The following is a 17,886-nucleotide window of genomic DNA, read 5'->3' as shown; positions in this document are numbered from 1 at the left end:
CTTCAATGACACTGTCCAACCATCTTGTCCTCTGTCGTCCCCCTCTCCTCTTTCCTTCACACTTTCCCAACATCAGGGTCTTTTCCAGTGAGTCTTCTCTTCTCATGAGATGGCCAAAGTATTGGAACCTCAGCTTCAGGATCTGTCCTTCCAGTGAGCACACAGGGTTCATTTCCTTCAGAACAGGTAGGTTTGTTCTCCCTGCAGTCCAGGGGCCTCTCAAGAGTCTCCTCCAGCACCACAATTCAAAAACATCAATTCTTCGGCAGTCAGCCTTCTTTATGGTTCAGCTCTCACTTCCATACATCGCTACTGGAAAAACCATAGCTTTGACTATGCGGACCTTTGTCGGCAAGGTGATGTCTCTGCTTTTTAAGATACTGTCTATGTTTATCATCGCTTTCCTCCCAAGAAGCAGGCGTCTTTTAATTTCATGGCTGCTGTCACCATATGCAGTGATTATAGAGTTCAGGAAAGTAAAATCTGTCACTACCTCCATATCTTCCCCTTCTATTTGGCAGGAGGTGATGGGACCAGTGGCCATGATCTTAGGGTTTTTTTGTTTTTGTTTTTGTTTTTTTGAGGTTGAGCTTTAGACCATTTTTTGTGCTCTCCTCTTTCACCCTCATTAAGAAGTTCTTTAATTCCTCCTCACTTTCTGCCATCAGAGTGGTATTGCCTGCATATCTGAGGTTATTGGTATTTCTTCTGGCAATCTTAATTCCGGTTTGGGATTCCTCTAGTCCAGCCTTTCGCATGATGTATTCTGCATATAAGTTAAATAATCAAGGAGACAATATACAGTCAAAAGCACACCTGGTGAAAAAGATAGAAAAAACATAAGATAATGTAGACACTTAGATTTTATAAAAATTGACCAGCCCCAGTCAGAAAAACACATCCTATTGTCTTTAGGATACAAACAGCAGGCTAAGCAGTATGCTATTTGTATCCTAAACATGACAGGATGTGTTTTCCTGTTGAAAGCTTGAACTTTTACTGTTTTATTAAAGTTTTTACTTAGAAGCTAAATTGTTTTTTGGGTTAATTTGGTCTCTTTCTCTTGGATTGATCAACTTTTATTATGCTCCAAGAAAGGACAAAGTTTTTCACATGGAGTTTGTGTTACTATATATTTTTGGTTTAGATTATAAGTTCGTGGGTATGAGTGTCACTGCATTTATTGGAGATTGTCAAAAGAATCCGTTCCTGACAAACAGCATAATTGCCCAATATACCTGTCTTATTTGAAAAGTATGAGTGGCCTTTCTGCTACTTTAGAGGTCAAATAACTCCCTGCTGTCCAACTCTTCTGTGCTTGTGCAGCTCCGTTAACTTTTAAAAAAAGGCAAAATGAAGCATACATACATACACAAGACAACTCCTTTGCTATAACCTTAATGCCTAATCACTTGAGGGAATGCTTTTAAAAAAAAGGTTATTAACTCCTCACAGGATGCCCCAGACTATGTCTCCCTCCTTCCTTTTAATTATTATTATTTTGAAAAGTGAAAAACAGGAATGTGGCTTCAATTCCTCCTACTCTATTACATCAAGATAGTATGTCACACGTCTAGGAGCTGGATGGCATGAGAGTGTGAGTTTTGCAGTAAGAGAAGTGTGTGGGCTTGTTCTTAAAAAAAATCATCTGGAAAGGCTTGCAGGGGAAAAGGTGAGGCTCCACAAATGGAGGGCGTCTGTGTTCTGTCTCTGGCAGCTCTAGGGAACGTGACTCTAGTTGAAAGGAAAGAAATGCCCTTCTGCTGAAAGCTGTCTAACCGCCTTACTGATTCCAGACCCCATTTCCTTCAATATTATTTTTCAGAGCTCACCGCCTCTAAGATGCTAGAGTTCCAGGAAAGCATAATAACCCAAACCCATATCCCCTGTGTCTGGAATTTTATTACAGTTTGGAACTGTTTTACTGCTAGCTCACTTCACTCACAATAATAGCAGTAACAATAATAATTATAATTATAGCAAAAGCTCCAGCTTCATAGTTCTTGCTAGAGCTGATGGGATAGGAGAGAGAGGCAAGGGAGAAACCTTGGATGAGGTCTGCCCAAGTGTGCTCTCTCCCTCTCTGGGGTTTATCAACCTTGGCTCACTCTATTTTACAGGCCATTTCCTAGCAATAAATTTGCTAACTTGTAAGTAAAAATATCCTTTAACAGGTAGTAAGAACTCTTTTTTTATATATCAATTTACAGAACTATTATGGGGCAAGATTTTGGGTTTTTCAGAACAGCCAACTTTGAATTTTAAAAGTCCATGCTTATTTTCAGCACTGCTATACTCTAAAGATAATTTCCTTTCCCAGTGTCTTCTTCCTCCTTGTTTAAGTGTTCAAGCCACTTAAGCCATTTTATGCAGATACTGGTTATTGTGATTTTGAGAATCCTCATCTGATCTTCACACAATTAAAATACTAAGCTACCCTCCACATTCTCACCAGCACCTGGAAGCTGATAGTTATGAAGGAAGGGTGGTCACCTGTATCTCTTATTTCTCAGTGATTGGCGGCTTTCTGCCCCTTTACTTTATTCTTTAGAGCAGTATTGTATAAAACAGGCTGTCATACAGTTTACATAGCTACAATCAGCCTAGGAGTGAGGATGAAGTTTGAGTAGTGTATTTGCTTTTAAAGAGGAGTATTTATACTTGAATGTGAAGAAGCAAGGCAGTGATTCTAACAACTGCTTGTGACATCCTTGTTTCCCCTTCCCATTGTGGCTTCTTTTTATCTCTCCCATAGTCAGTGGCTGAAATCTAGTAGCAAATCATCATTAAAGTATTAAAGTTTTATTTGTTTGTTTGTCCAGTTTATATACAGCTTCCATTAGTGCCAAAGCACTACCCTGGGCAGTTTACAATAAATATAATACAGTGTTTCCCTGAAAATAAAACAGCTTCTTATATTAATGTTTGGTCCAAAAAACGCATTAGGACTTATTTTCAGGGGATGTTTTATTTTTATTTTTTTCATGTACAGCAGTCATGTCATCTTCTTCTTGCTGCACAATGGTGGAGGGTGGGGTTTCACTTAACTGGGGCTTATTTTGGGGGTAGGGTTTATATTACAAGCATCCTGAAAAATCATAGTAGGGTTTATTTTCAGGTTAGGTCTTATTTTCAGGGAAACGGTATAAAACTAGAAACTGAGATAAAAACACTAAAAACAATTAGCAAACCACCGTTAAAGGCAGCTGGCGCAAACCAATCATACAGAAATCACAGCGGATGAAAAAGAAAAATGGATACATTGTAACAATGGGGGTTTGTTGTTTCAATTTCTCAATAAGTTCAACTGATTTAATGGGACTACTCTACTTGTGACTTATTACTAGACTCAGTCAATGGATTACATATTTTGCACAAAGCTGCTGTCCCTAAATTGCACATCAGAGTTATTCCCTGAACTGGGAATTTCCTAAATGCTGCGTGATTGAACTAACCTTGCTAATAGTTGCAAGATATCTGAGTGTGTGCAGTCCGTAGTCTTCCTCTGCAATAGTTTTGATCCATGTTTTGGTTCCATAGATTATTTAGTAGCCAAACTGAAGCAAATGATTCAGTCACTTCTTTGAATACTCTGAAAACTTCTTTGATTTTAATAATGAGCTGTATACATGGTGTTGCCCTTGGAGACCATCCAAAATTTCACATAGTTTGGAATATGCCAATTTGATTCTTGTCTGGAGTGAATTTTTAGGCACATACAATAGTTATTCTTTCTTATCTTCATGGGTTTCTAGCTTCTTTTATGGCCAAACGCAAAGTGGTGGTTTAATCTTATATCCAGGATATTTCAGTGAACACATCTCTCCTACTGGTATAGCATTCCTCTTCTCAGATTAAAGACCATTTGTAGAAGTGCTTACTCAGGTTGCAATACTCTTAGCTGGGAGAAGGTTGGCTGTTTGAGGCAGAGTCTTTTTAGTTGTGGTACTGATGCTATGGAAAGCCATGCTTAATAACATTTAATGACTGCATTCAACAAATGAAAGCTTTTCATTCTTGTCAAAATTTTTTTTTGTGAGAGTAGAGTCTGCTCATTTTAATATATTGGGGGTGCCTTTAATTCTTCTAATTTAATAACTGTATTGCAGGATTGATTTTAGAGTAATTTTATATTTGCTTATTCTAAGTCACTTTCAGGGCCTTATGAAAAAAAGGTGGAATAAGCAAAGGTTAACAAGATGTGTGTTTTAAAAACTCATTATGCCTCAAATATATTTCTTAAAGCCTTCTGTTTACTCATCCCTATCCCCAATGTACCAATGGATACCTTTTCTTCTCTTCTATATGCTTAATTGTTATACCGCAAATGTGTATGTCTTGCATATTTCCATATAAGCCATCAATGGAATATTATATTTCTGTGTTTATTTTTAAGTGGTTTGGTTGTGGTGTTGCGTTTATTTATTTATTCGATTTATACCCTGCCCATCTGGGCGGCAATGGAAAGTCAGTGTTGGAGGGAATGCAAACATATGCACTTTGTGGGACCACCTTCAAAGTATACATTGTCAGGTGAGTTGACAAAATAGTAAAGATCAATGTTCCCTCTAATTTTTAGCCCCACTGGGCAGGGCCCTGCCCCTGAACACACACAACTCTGCATGGTTCTATCACAACTGGAACCAAAGGTACAGAAAACTATCGCTTTGGGTGCGTGGAGGAAGAGGAACGCTGCACAAAAGGGGGCAGAGTCATGCGCACAGAGGCACGCACTTTAAAGGGAACCTTGATGAAGATACAATTCACGCTCTTTTAGCCAAATATATTATTTACGTACAATCTCTGTGATTATACACATTAACAAATCGAGGATTCTTCTGGACAGACTATTCCAGCATTATCAATCAAAATGCATTATTCAGCTAATCCATCTTCTCTTTATTAATATATTTGGCAAAGAGATAGGTGAGATGATGGAAAAATACAGGAGGGTTATACATGGAAGACAATATTGGACCACCCTTTAAAATCCTGTGAACATGTCAAGGTGATTCCCTGATAAAGGTCTTGTCTGGGATTAGTTTTTGTCAAAATCTCTATGTAACTGAAAGTGAAATAAATGTCCCATCCACAGTTCCCCTTCTTCCTAAACAATTTATCTTTTAATGAATGTATGGACACTTGCTCAACTATTACCACCACCCTCATGGTTATCTTAGCTAAGTATGTTTTGCCTTGTGTGTTTTTTTCTTCCCTGTCATAGATATTGACGAATGTCGGTTGAACAACGGAGGCTGTGACCATATCTGTAGAAACACTGTGGGAAGTTTTGAGTGCAGTTGTAAGAAAGGATATAAGCTCCTGATTAATGAAAGAACTTGCCAAGGTAAAGCCTTCTCAGTGTCTTGATGGAAAAGGTGATGTAATTATTGTTGAGTGTGAAGATACAGTGAACTCATAAGATTCAGGGCCAAAATCTTGTTTGTGTAAAGTTATGTGGGAGAAGCTGATGATATACAACAATCCTGCCTCTAATAATCTGGTGGTAATTTTTAACTTTAAAAGACTCCCTCTCCTCATTCCAAGTCACTGTAAGGCTTCCCCATGGCTAAAGGAGCCCTAACGAGCCTCAGAACCCAAAACAGGGACATCATAATCATTGTATGCCATCAAGTGAATTCTGAATTACTGCAGTCTTTCTCAAGATTTTATAGATATTTATTTATTTTTTTTTATTTTTTTTAATTTCCAAAACAAATACAAGAATACAAAATACTTACTAATACAGTCTAAAACACAGTGCACCCCCATACCCACAGGACCCTTTGGAGCAATACTTTTATTATGAACCTCCTTTCCAAAATTGTATTGATTGTTGCTTAGAAGCTTTCCCCTTTCCTTTCCCTAATACAAATTCAATAAATTTACCCCATATAGCATAAAAATATTTAAACTTATTTCCCCTCTTTTCATCTTAAGTTCAGGAGTCAATTTATCATTCAATGCAATGTCCCATACTTCATTATACCAATCTTCTAATTTAATATCATTTTATCTTTCCAGAATCTAGCTATTAATATTCTAGCACTCATCATAAAATTAGACATCAATTCCTTTGAGCTAATATATAGTCCTCAAATAGAGGACATATCAGATATTAAGCTGATAAGAAGAGATACTACACTTGATCTTAGCCAAAAGGCCGAGAAGCGATGATATCTATTTATTTTAAATATTTATTTACCACCCAACCTAGTGACAAACATTAATCTGGGTGGTTAACAATGAATAAGAAAACCAACCCACCAAATCCAGCACCACTCAATCAGTAAAAATTAAACCAAAGACTAAAACCAACATAGAGAGCCATTTATTATTCCCTTCTTCTGGGGGCATCCTATGCAGCTTGCCCACGTCCACACAAGCTGACTCTTCTGAGATGAACAGTGAGGAATCGAACTCCCAGTCTCTGATTCTACAGCCAGATACAAAGGGAGCTTTTAACTAGTTTTAATTGATTATTTAATTAACTGATTTAAAAATAACTTGTTCCTCATTCGTTATTTTTTAAAAAACGAACTCACTTATTTTATCTATGAGAACCAAAACAGGCTTCAAAATAGACTAAAGAGCTCCACCAAATAATATTTTGTGTTTTCTCGACTTTATAGGTATAGGCTGGATTCTACCTTCTCCTATCCAAGTAGGCTCAGTCAGTGGTTAAAAGAGTAATATAACACTTTATTTACAACACTACAACACAAAGCATACTAATCTATTTGACAGACAACATTCAGTTCTGCTGTTACAGTTCTATTTTCTTGAACCTTTCCTTGAATTCAATATCAATTTCACCATACACACAATCGAAATAAAATATCATCTCCCTGACTCCACAGACTCTCTTTTTTCCTCTCTCTTATTGTGACTAAGCCTTCCTTAACTCCCTTCATGGCATTCTGATGGCTGTGACAGGCATTTTATGTTATTTTACTTTTCATGTTTTGATGGATTGGTCCCTGTTTGATGTTTTTAAGTTTCAACAAAATGATTAAAAGCAACAACTGGTGAATTAAATGAGGAAATTAACACTGTTGTTGCCAGCAACTCAGGTTCTGCTTCCTGAAATGTGGTGACTTCTCATGTACCTTACACCTGTGTGTGTGTGTTTAGTCGTTTAGTCGTGTCCGACTCTTCGTGACCCCATGGACCAGAGCACGCCAGGCCCTCCTGTCTTCTACTGCCTCCCGGAGTTGTGTCAGGTTCATGTTGGTTGCTTCGCAGACACTGTCCAGCCATCTCATCCTCGGTCGTCCCCTTCTCCTCTTGCCATCACATTTTCCCAACATCAGGGTCTTTTCCAGGGAGTCTTTTCTTCTCATTAGATGGCCAAAGTACTGGAGCCTCAGCTTCAGGATCTGTCCTTCCAGTGAGCACTCAGGGTTGATTTCCTTTATAACTGATAGGTTTGTTCTCCTTGCAGTCCAGGGGATTCTCAAGAGCCTCCTCCAGCACCACAGTTCAAAGGCATCAATTCTTCGGCGGTCTGCTTTCTTTATGGTCCAGCTCTCACTTCCATACATCACGACAGGAAAAACCATAGCTTTGACTATTCGGACTTTTGTTGGCAAGGTGATGTCTCTGCTTTTCAAGATGCTGTCCAGATTTGTCATCGCTTTCCTCCCAAGAAGAAGGCGCCTTTTAATTTCAGGGCTACTGTCTCCATCTGCAGTGATCATGGAGCCCAGGAAGATAAAATTTGACACTGCCTCCATATCTTCCCCTTCTATTTCCCAGGAGGTGATGGGACCAGTGGCCATGATCTTAGTTTTTTTGATGTTGAGTTTCAGACCGTTTTTTGCACTCTCCTCTTTCACTCTCATTACAAGGTTCTTTAATTCCTCCTCACTTTCTGCCATCAGAGTGGTATCATCTGCATATCGGAGGTTGTTGATATTTCTTCCGGCAATCTTAATTCCGGCTTGGGTTTCTTCCAGTCCAGCCTTCCGCATGATGTATTCTGCATATAAGTTAAATAAGCTGGGGGACAATATACAGCCTTGCCGTACTCCTTTCCCAATTTTGAACCACTCAGTTGTTCCATGACCAGTTCTAACTGTTGCTTCCTGTCCCACATATAGGTTTCTCAGGAGACAGATAAAGTGGTCAGGCACTCCCATTTCTTTAAGAACTTGCCATAGTTTGCTGTGGTCCACACAGTCAAAGGCTTTCGCATAGTCAATGAAGCAGAAGTAGATATTTTTCTGGAACTCTCTGGCTTTCTCCATAATCCAGCGCAAGTTAGCAATTTGGTCTCGAGTTCCTCTGCCTCTTCGGAATCCAGCTTGTACTTCTGGGAGTTCTCGGTCCACATACTGCTGAAGCCTACCTTGTAGGATTTTGAGCATAACCTTGCTAGCGTGCGAAATGAGTGCAATTGTACGGTAGTTGGAGCATTCTTTGGCACTGCCTTTCTTTGGGATTGGGATGTAGACTGATCTTTTCCAATCCTCTGGCCACTGTTGAGTTTTCCAAACTTGCTGGCATATTGAATGTAGCACCTTAACAGCATCATCTTTTAAGATTTTAAATAGTTCAACTGGAATGCCATCACCTCCACTGGCCTTGTTGTTAGCCAGGCTTTCTAAGGCCCACTTGACTTCGCTCTCCAGGATGTCTGGCTCAAGGTCAGCAACTACATTGTCTGGGTTGTCCGGGATATCCACATCTTTCTGATATAATTCCTTTGTGTATTCTTGCCACCTCTTCTTGACGTCTTCTGCTTCTGTTAGGTCCCTCCCATTTTTGTCTTTTATCATGTTCATCTTTGCGCAAAATGTTCCTCTAATATGTCCAATTTTCCTGAACAGATCTCTGGTCTTTCCTTTTCTGTTATCTTCCTCTATTTCTTTGCATTGTTCATTTAAGAAGGCCCTCTTGTCTCTCCTTGCTATTCTTTGGAAGTCTGAATTCAAGTTTCTGTAACTTTCCCTATCTCCCTTGCATTTTGCTTCCCTTCTCCTCTCTGCTATTTCTAAGGCCTCGTTGGACAGCCACTTTGCTTTCTTGCATTTCCTTTTCTTTGGGATGGTTTTCGTTGCTGCCTCCTGGACAATGTTACGAGCCTCTATCCAAAGTTCTTCAGGCACTCTGTCCACCAAATCTAGTTCCTTAAATCTGTTCTTTACTTCCACTGTGTATTCATAAGGGATTTGGTTTAGATTATACCTGAGTGGCCCAGTGGTTTTTCCTAATCTCTTCAGTCTAAGCTTGAATTTTGCTATGAGAAGCTGATGATCAGAACCGCAGTCAGCTCCAGGTCTTGTTTTTGCTGACTGTATAGAGCTTCTCCATCTTTGGCTGCAGAGAATATAATCAATCTGATTTCGATATTGCCCATCTGGTGATTTCCATGTATAGAGTCGCCTCTTGTGTTGTTGGAAAAGAGTGTTTGTGATGACCAGCTTATTCTCTTGACAAAACTCTATTAGCCTTTGTCCTGCTTCGTTCTGAACTCCAAGGCCAAACTTCCCTGTTGTTCCTTTTATCTCTTGGCTCCCTACTTTAGCATTCCAGTCCCCTAGAATGAGAAGAACATCTTTCTTTGGTGTCAGTTCTAGAAGGTGTTGTAAATCTTCATAGAATTGTTCAATTTCAGTCTCCTCCTTACACCTGTAACAAGGAACAATAGACAGATCCTTTTACGAAGCTTGAGTTTTCAGTGTGTTTTGTAACTTGATCATATGATTGCTTTTGATTTTATCTAGCTAATCTTTTAAATTCTGAACTCACTTAAATATATGCACACATTATGCCAAAAAGGAGATATTTGATTCTGGCATGTTGCTCAGTGAACATTTGAACCCAACCTGTAGCTGCTATTTTAAAAATGCAGAAAAAAGCAATCGAAATTAGGAAGGATTTCAAGCAACTCCCTTATGAGGAAATGTTGAATGTAAGGAGCTGTTCAACCTGGGAAAAGACTGGTAAAGAATGAGACAGAGGTATATATAACTATATAGGCATAGAAAAGTGAGGGGGCCCTCCTTTTCTAATATTAGAATGCTTCATGACAAATGAAGAAGTGAACAATGAATCAATTCATCATTCATCAGGTAATTTCCCCCCTTTTCTTCCTCTTGCTATGCCCTGAGGCATAGAAAGAGGAGGGAAAGCAGGGATCAAAGCGATCCCCCAGCAGCTGGGGGGATCATTTTGATCCCTCTTCTTATGCCGCGGGGGCATACAAAGAGGAGAAAAGGGGAACCAAGCCATCTCCCAGCCCCAGAGGTCAGATTCCATTTGAGCAGGATTTACTCATAGCAAGCTGCCCAAAGGGAAAACCCCTCTCTGCTTATGCCCCTGAAGAACAGCTGATCCGTGGGGGCAGAAGCAGATAGGGAATGAAGGGATGAATATAAAAGTGTTATATTTGTTGCTTTGTATTCGGTGGTGTGTCTGGACCCCAAGAATACGAAGCAATGAATATCTGACAAATCAGGGATATTTAATGAATATGCTAATTCGTTTTTATATTCGTCCCCATATCTAATTACAACCAATCTATGGAAGCTGACATGGTGGTGCTGTGGGTTAAACCACAAAAGCCTCTGTGCTGCAAGGTCAAAAGACCAGCAGCTGTAAGATTGAATCCACACAATGGAGTGAGCTCCCATTACTTGTCCCAGCTCCTGCCAACCTAGCAGTTTGAAAGCATGCAAATGCGAGTAGATAAATAGGTACCACCACGGTGGGAAGGTAATGGCGTTCCATGTCTAGTTGCGCTGGCCACATGACCACGGAAACTGTCTTTGGACAAATGCTGGCTCTACGGCTTGGAAATGGGGATAAGCACTGCCCTCTAGTCAGACACAACTGGACAATTTGTCAAGGGGAACCTTTACCTATGGAAGCTGAATCGTGGAAGATTCAGGAAAAATTAAATAACTACTTCATTACACAGCGCATAGTGAAACAGCAAGAAGTAGCAGCAATTGCAGCTTTTTGTGGTTTAACTGTGTGAAGAAATTTCTTGTTATTTGTCCTAAATCTTCCACCATTTAAGAATGGGTCAGGTTTCTGGGGGATGGGTCTGTCAGTGGCTACTGAAAATGATGAATTTACATATCGTCTGGTTACAAATGCAGCACGTGTCACTGCAGATCAGTTGCTAGGGAGGACAAACGAGGGTGCTTTTGTACTCATGTTTTGGTGGTGGATGTGACGTTTGCCCCTTTGTGGCCCCTGTTTGTCTCCCCAAAATAGAGAGCTCACGAAGGCAAACAAAATAAACACACCTTTTCACACACTGCCACCAGCTGATCCCTAAATCAACGTACTTTACTTAAGAAAGATGAAGGTCCATACATCACTGTCTTTTGAATAAAACAGGTTTATTGATTACAGATGTTTCTATAATAATTCATAAGTATTTTCTTCAGGTTCTTCAAGCATCAATAACAATTTTCTATTTTATCTTACAGGTTACTAATCACTTCTCAGATTCCCAAACTAACTCTCTCTTTCTAACTGAACTCTACTGTAAACTAAACTCCTCCTCTCTGGCTCCGCCTTTTAACATCTCTAGTGGCCCCACCTCTCAACCATATCAGCATAAAACATGAATAATGCATGACTTGTTTAACATAATCAAGGTGAACGCCACAGTGGGTTTCCCAGAGGAAAGTGATTGCCCACTGAGTGAACAGAATGTGAGCTGATCCTATGCTTTTCTTATGCTCCTTTAAGATGGGGTGTGGGTTGAGTTGCTTTGGAAGATTTAACTTGACTGTTCAACGTTCATAGGAGAAAATATGCCAACTAAGCAAGGATTCAGATATTCACCAAGGCAGGAAGGAAAGTTTTCGAAAATGCTGCTTCTGGGTAAAATAGAGACCTGATGGCAGATAGACCTGCTTACATTGGTCTGCTCCTATTAACACCCTGCTGCAATCTGGTAGCAAAGAGTAATAAAATGAAATGTCTATGTGGCGGTTAATTTACACCCTGCATGTCCTCAAGCTACTTTCCTGACTGAAATTGCCTTCTTACATTAAATTTTTCCATAATTTTTATTGGGGAGTAATGTTTGCATAGTGTACTTTACTTAAGAATAAATAAATACCGTAAATAGAGTTGCTACTTAATTCATAGTTTTGAAAACTTTAAAAATGTCAATTGCCTAGCTTTAAAACAAAGTTCAGGGATTAGTGTTGTGTCAGCAAATACATTTTTAACTTTGACCTTTTGCTGGAAGTACCATTTTAACAGCGACCATTTGCTAAAAAGGGTGAAAGACATTTGGGAGGGGGTGCTGAATCCACCCTCTCCTTTCCCCTTGTAAGCATTTTTCATGTGTTTCTCTTGTTCTCCCCCTTTCAGGAGGGCTAATTTTACATCTTAGAGCCTAGTGGAGGAGCCAGGAAAAGTGGGAGGTGAATTTGGGAGAAGTATTTAGTAAGAGAAAGATTAAGTATTCAGTACCATGAAAATGTTTGCCTCTCTCCCACTCAGGCACTGTGCATTAAGTTCAGAAGCAATGTGTTTGCCTCATAATGTGTAGTCCATGTAGGACTAAACATAATATAAATAGAAAGAATGCAGAGAATTAAAATGAAGGACGTGTCCTAAACTAAAAATTGAGAGAGAGAGATTTGCTATACTTAGCAAGTAAAAAGAGGAGAGACAATCTGTGGTCACTCAGATATTCCAGTGTATAAACAAGAAGAAAAGTCCACCACGAGTAATGTTAAAAAGCAAAGGAAAACACCAAACTGTCAACATAGTTTCAGTGTTAAAGTGGAAACAAATCTACTTCCATAAAGTTTTTTTAAAAAAATCTTTAGGGCAGGAAGAGAATCCTGGTTAATAAATTCCATTGCTATTGTTAAAATTCAGATTCTCGCTCAGATCGAAGATGGGCCATAGATACTGGAGATATAAACTACCGAGTCCTCAAAATTATCAGTAGATAATGTTCCTGAGGCACAATAGTATGAGACCCCAGTAGTGGAGTGCAAACATTCATTTTTCTTTCCAAGAACACTGTCTGTTTTAGCAAAAAAGACCATCTTCAAAATTATTTTTGTTATTGTTTAGTCGTTAAGTCATGTCTGACTCGTCATGACCCCATGGACCACAGCATGCCAGGCCCTCCTGTCTTCCACTGCCTCCCAGAGTTTGGTCAAATTCATGTTGGTAGCTTCAGTGACACTGTCCAACCATCTCGTCCTCTGTCATCCCCCTCTCGCCTTCACACTTTCACAGAATCAGGGTCTTTTCCAGGGAGTCTTCTCTTCTCATGAGATGGCCAAAGTATTGGAGCCTCAGCTTCAGGATCTGTTCTTCCAGTGAGCACTCAGAGTTGATTTCCTTTAGAACGGATAGGTTTGTTCTCTTTGCAGTCCAGGGGACTCTCAAGAGCCTCCTCCAGCACCACAATTCAAAGGCATCAATTATTCGGCAGTCTGCTTTCTTTATGGTACAGCTCTCACTTCCATACGTCACGACAGGAAAAACCATAGCTTTGACTATTCGGACTTTTGTTGGCAAGGTGATGTCTCTGCTTTTTAAGATGCTGTCTAGGTTTGTCATTGCTTTCCTCCCAAGAAACAGGCGTCTTTTAATTTCATGGCTGCTGTCTCCATCTGCAGTGATCATGGAGCCCAAGAAAGTAAAATCTGTCACTGCCTCCATATCTTCCCCTTCTATTTTCCAGGAGGTGATGGGACCAGTGGCCATGATCTTAGGTTTTTTTTGATGTTGAGTTTCAGGCCGTTTTTTGCACTCTCCTCTTTCACCCTCATTATGAGGTTCTTTAATTCCTCCTCACTTTCGGCCATCAGAGTGGTATCATCTACATATCGGTGGTTGTTGATATTTCTTCCAGCAATCTTAATTCCGGTTTGGGATTCCTCCAGTCCAGCCTTCTGCATGATGTATTCTGCATATAAATTAAATAAGCTGGGGGACAATATACAGCCTTGTCGTACTCCTTTCCCCATTTTGAACCAATCAGTTGTTCCAGTTCTAACTGTTGCTTCCTGTCCCACATATAGGTTTCTCAGGAGATAGACAAGGTGGTCAGGTATTCCCATTTCTTTAAGGACTTGCCATAGTTTGTTGTAGTTGACACAGTCAAAGGCTTTTGCATAGTCAATGAAGCAGAAATAGATGTTTTTCGGGAACTCTCTGGCTTTCTCCATAATCCAGCGCATGTTAGCAATTTGGTCTTTACTTCCCCTTTGAAATCCAGCTTGTACTTCTGGGAGTTCTCGGTCCACAAACTGCTGATGTCTACCTTGCAGGATTTTGAGCATGACCCTGCTAGCGTGCGAAATGAGTGCAACTGTACGGTAGTTGGAGCATTCTTTGGCACTGCCCTTATTTGGGACTGGGATGTAGACTGATCTTTTCCAATCCTCTGACCACTGCTGAGTTTTCCAGACTTGCTGGTATATTGAATGCAGCACCTTAACAACATCATCTTTTAAGATTTTAAATAGTTCAACTGGAATGCCATCACCTCCACTGGTCTTGTTGTTAGCCAGGCATTCACTCTCCAGAATGTCTGGCTCAAGGTCAGCAACTACATTGTCTGGGTTGTCTGGGATATCCAAATCTTTCTGATATAATTCCTCTGTGTATTCTTGCCACATCTTCTTGATGTCTTCTGTTTCTGTTAGGTCCCTCCCATTTTTGTCCTTTATCATGTTCATCTTTGCACAAAATGTTCCTCTAATATCTCCAGTTTTCCTGAACAGATCTCTGCTTTTTCGTCTTCTGTTATTTTCCTCTATTTCTTTGCATTGTTCATTTAAGAAGGCCCTCTTGTCTCTCCTTGCTATTCTTTGGAAGTCTGCATTTAATTTTCTGTAGCTTTCCCTATCTCCCTTGCGTTTTGTTTTCCTTCTCTTCTCTGCTATTTGTAAGGCCTCGTTGGACAGCCACTTTGCTTTCTTGCATTTCCTTTTCTTTGGGATGGTTTTTGTTGCTGCCTCCTGTAGAATGTTATGAGCCTCTATCCAAAGTTCTTCAGGCACTCTGTCCTCCAAATCGAGTTCCTTAAATCTGTTCTTTATTTCCACTGTGTATTCATAAGGGATTTAGTTTAGATTATACCTGAGTAGCCCAGTGGTTTTTCCTACACTCTTCAGTTTAAGCTTGAATTTTGCTATGAGAAGCTGATGTTCAGAGCCGCAGTCAGCTCCAGGTCTTGTTTTTGCTGACTGTATAGAGCTTCTCCATCTTTGGCTGCAGAGAATATAATCAATCTGATTTCGATATTGCCCATCTGGTGATTTCCATGTATAAAGTCGCCTCTTGTGTTGTTGGAAAAGAGTGTTTGTGATGACCAGCTTGTTCTCTTGACAAAACTGTATTAGCCTTTACCCTGCTTCGTTCTGAACTCCAAGGCCAAACTCACCTCTTGTTCCTTTTATTTCTTGACTTCCTACTTTAGCATTCGAGTCCCCTATAATAATAAGAAGAACATCTTTCTTTGGTGTCAGTTCTAGAAGGTGTTGTAAATCTTCATAGAACTGGTCAATTTCAGTCTCCTCAGCATTGGTGGTTGGTGCATAAACCTGGATTACTGGGATTTTGAAAGGTCTTCCTTGGATTTGTATTGACATCATTCTATCATTTTTGAGATTATATCCCATTGCAGCTTTTCTCACTCTTTTGTTGACTATGAGGGCTACTCCATTTCTTCTATGGAATTCTTGCCCACAGTAGTAGATATGATAATCATCTGATTTGAATTCACCCATTCCTGTCCATTTTAGTTCACTGACGCCCAGGATGTCAATGTTTATTCTTGCCATCTCCTGTTTGACCACATCCAGCTTCCCAAGGTTCATAGATCTTACAATCCAGGTTCCTATGCAGTATTTTCTTTGCATCCTTTCACTTCCAGGCGTGTCCACAGCTGAGCGTCCTTTCGGCTTTGGCCCATCCACTTCATTAGCTCTGGAGCTTCTTGTACCTGTCCTCCGCTCTTCCTCAGTAGCATGTTGGACACCTTCCACCCTGAAGGGCTCATCTTCCAGCGTCATATCTTTTAGCCTTTTGTTTCTGTTCATGGGGTATTCTTGGCAAAGATGCTGGAGTGGCTTGCCATTTCCTGCTCCAGGTGGATCATGTTCAGTCAGAACTCTCCATTATGACCTGTCCATCTTAGGTGTCCCTGCACAGCATAGCCCATAGCTTCTCTGAATTACTCAAGCCCCTTCACCATGACAAGGCAGCAATTCATGAAGGGGCATTATATATCAAAATTATATTTTAATTTTAATAGGGAAGGTGTGATAAACCAGTTCTTCCAGGCTGTAACACAGCCAGTCTATTTGATTGATTTAAATTTAGATGCTTGCTTTTCACTGCAAAGGCCCTCAAGGTATCTCACAGAAAAACAATTAAAGACAACCTCATAAAAAGTATAAAATTAATTAACTGTAGCACAGAATCCAATAAATTCAAAGACCACCTAAGGCCTGGTGGGAAAAGGGAGGGTTTTCCTGCAAATCCCAATTACCATCCAATACTACCACCAAGAATCCAATTGCATCTTCCTATAATTTGTCTTCACCTGTCCAGTAGAAACAAAGCATTAACATTTCTCTTCCTCTGCAAATCCCTTAGTACTTTGCCCTTGGTGCACTGCCTTGAAAATTATCATTGTTTGTTTCTGTTGAGAATTTTGATTATAATGTGTATTCTCATAGCATCAGCAGAGTAAGGAGATATTGGTTAGCAGAGATACTTATGACATTATGACACCGAGTAAAATCAACAACTTAGTCTATTTACACATATACATAGAGAATAGACATTCCTCTGGCAGCATAACATGACATGAAGCAACACACAGCATAGGAAAAAGTGATCTAACTTACAGCAGATACAGACATTCATTTTACATGTGACTTATGTACAGTTCTGTAACCAATCAGAAAATAAATTACAGTGATGCCTCGCTTAACGAGGATAATCCGTTCCAGCGAAATTGCTGTAGAGCGAAATCCTTGTTAAGCGAAAATAAAAAAACCATTGAAATGCATTCAAAACCCGTTCAATGAGTTCCAATGGGCTGAAAACTCACAGTCCAGCGAAGATCCTCCATAGGGGCGGCCATTTTCGTTGCCTGTATAGCAAGGAATCCGTTCAAAAACACAGCGGGGAGCCATTTTACACAGCGGTGGCCATTTTGAAGCCGCCGATCAGCTGTTTTAAAATCATCATAATGCAAAGAATCGGTTTCCAAAGCAGGGAGCTGATAGTCGCAAAATGGATTTTGCCTATTAAAACATCATTTTGTGATCGCAAAAGTGATCACAAAACAGTCATCGTATAGCGGTTTCGTCGTTTAACGAAACAATCGTTAAGCGAGGCACCACTGTACTTAATTATCTGTTATACAAAGTTTCATCATGTACACAGATGTACAACATGAAGTCTTAATCCTTGATACCACACCTGAATACAATCAGTACATTTTACATTTAACTATACGTTACTTTTTAAATACATTTTCATATCAAAATCTGAACAGTTTCTTGTTTGATTTATATTCTTAATGGTCAAATAAAGGTATCACCTATTCCTGCATTTGTATTGTTTTGATGACCATGTTGTCTTTTCCTCATTTTTCTTAGTACTTTGGGTATACTGCTAGCTTATCCACATAAATTTCACTGCCATGATACAGGGTCACAAACCAAACCTTTTATTTATTTATTTATTTATTTATTTATTTGTTTGTTTGTTTGTTTGTTTGTTTGTTTGTTTGTTTGTTTGTTTGTTTGTTTGTTAGCTTGTTAGCTTGTTAGCTTGTTAGCTTGTTAGCTTGTTAGCTTGTTAGTTAGTTTGTTTGTTTTTATTTAAAGATAAGTAGCTTGGGTATGAAGCTGTGCTCAGCCATAGGTT

At 39.6% G+C, this 17,886-nt stretch overlaps 1 protein-coding gene, 1 long non-coding RNA gene and 1 pseudogene across 5 annotated transcripts in view; 1 reads left to right on the top strand and 2 right to left on the bottom strand.

Annotated features, from left to right (window-relative positions):
* Positions 1-17,886, bottom strand: part of LOC144588991 (uncharacterized) — a 193,393-nt gene that overhangs the window by 50,879 nt on the left and 124,628 nt on the right. The window lies entirely within an intron of this gene.
* SCUBE3 (signal peptide, CUB domain and EGF like domain containing 3) overlaps positions 1-17,886 on the top strand; it is a 171,138-nt gene that overhangs the window by 113,816 nt on the left and 39,436 nt on the right. For all 4 annotated transcript variants that reach the window (XM_072997396.2, XM_072997394.2, XM_020796188.3 and 1 more), the window contains one exon: positions 5,225-5,347. In XM_072997396.2, the coding sequence (XP_072853497.1) occupies positions 5,225-5,347 (123 nt within the window). The remainder of the gene's footprint in view (positions 1-5,224; positions 5,348-17,886) is intronic.
* Positions 6,056-6,175, bottom strand: LOC144589368 (U2 spliceosomal RNA; annotated as a pseudogene).

This window comes from Pogona vitticeps, chromosome 4 (genome assembly GCF_051106095.1).
Source record: "Pogona vitticeps strain Pit_001003342236 chromosome 4, PviZW2.1, whole genome shotgun sequence".
Classification (NCBI taxonomy): domain Eukaryota; kingdom Metazoa; phylum Chordata; class Lepidosauria; order Squamata; family Agamidae; genus Pogona; species Pogona vitticeps.
Note: the sequence above shows the minus strand (reverse complement) of the source record. Positions and strands in the feature narration are given on the sequence as shown.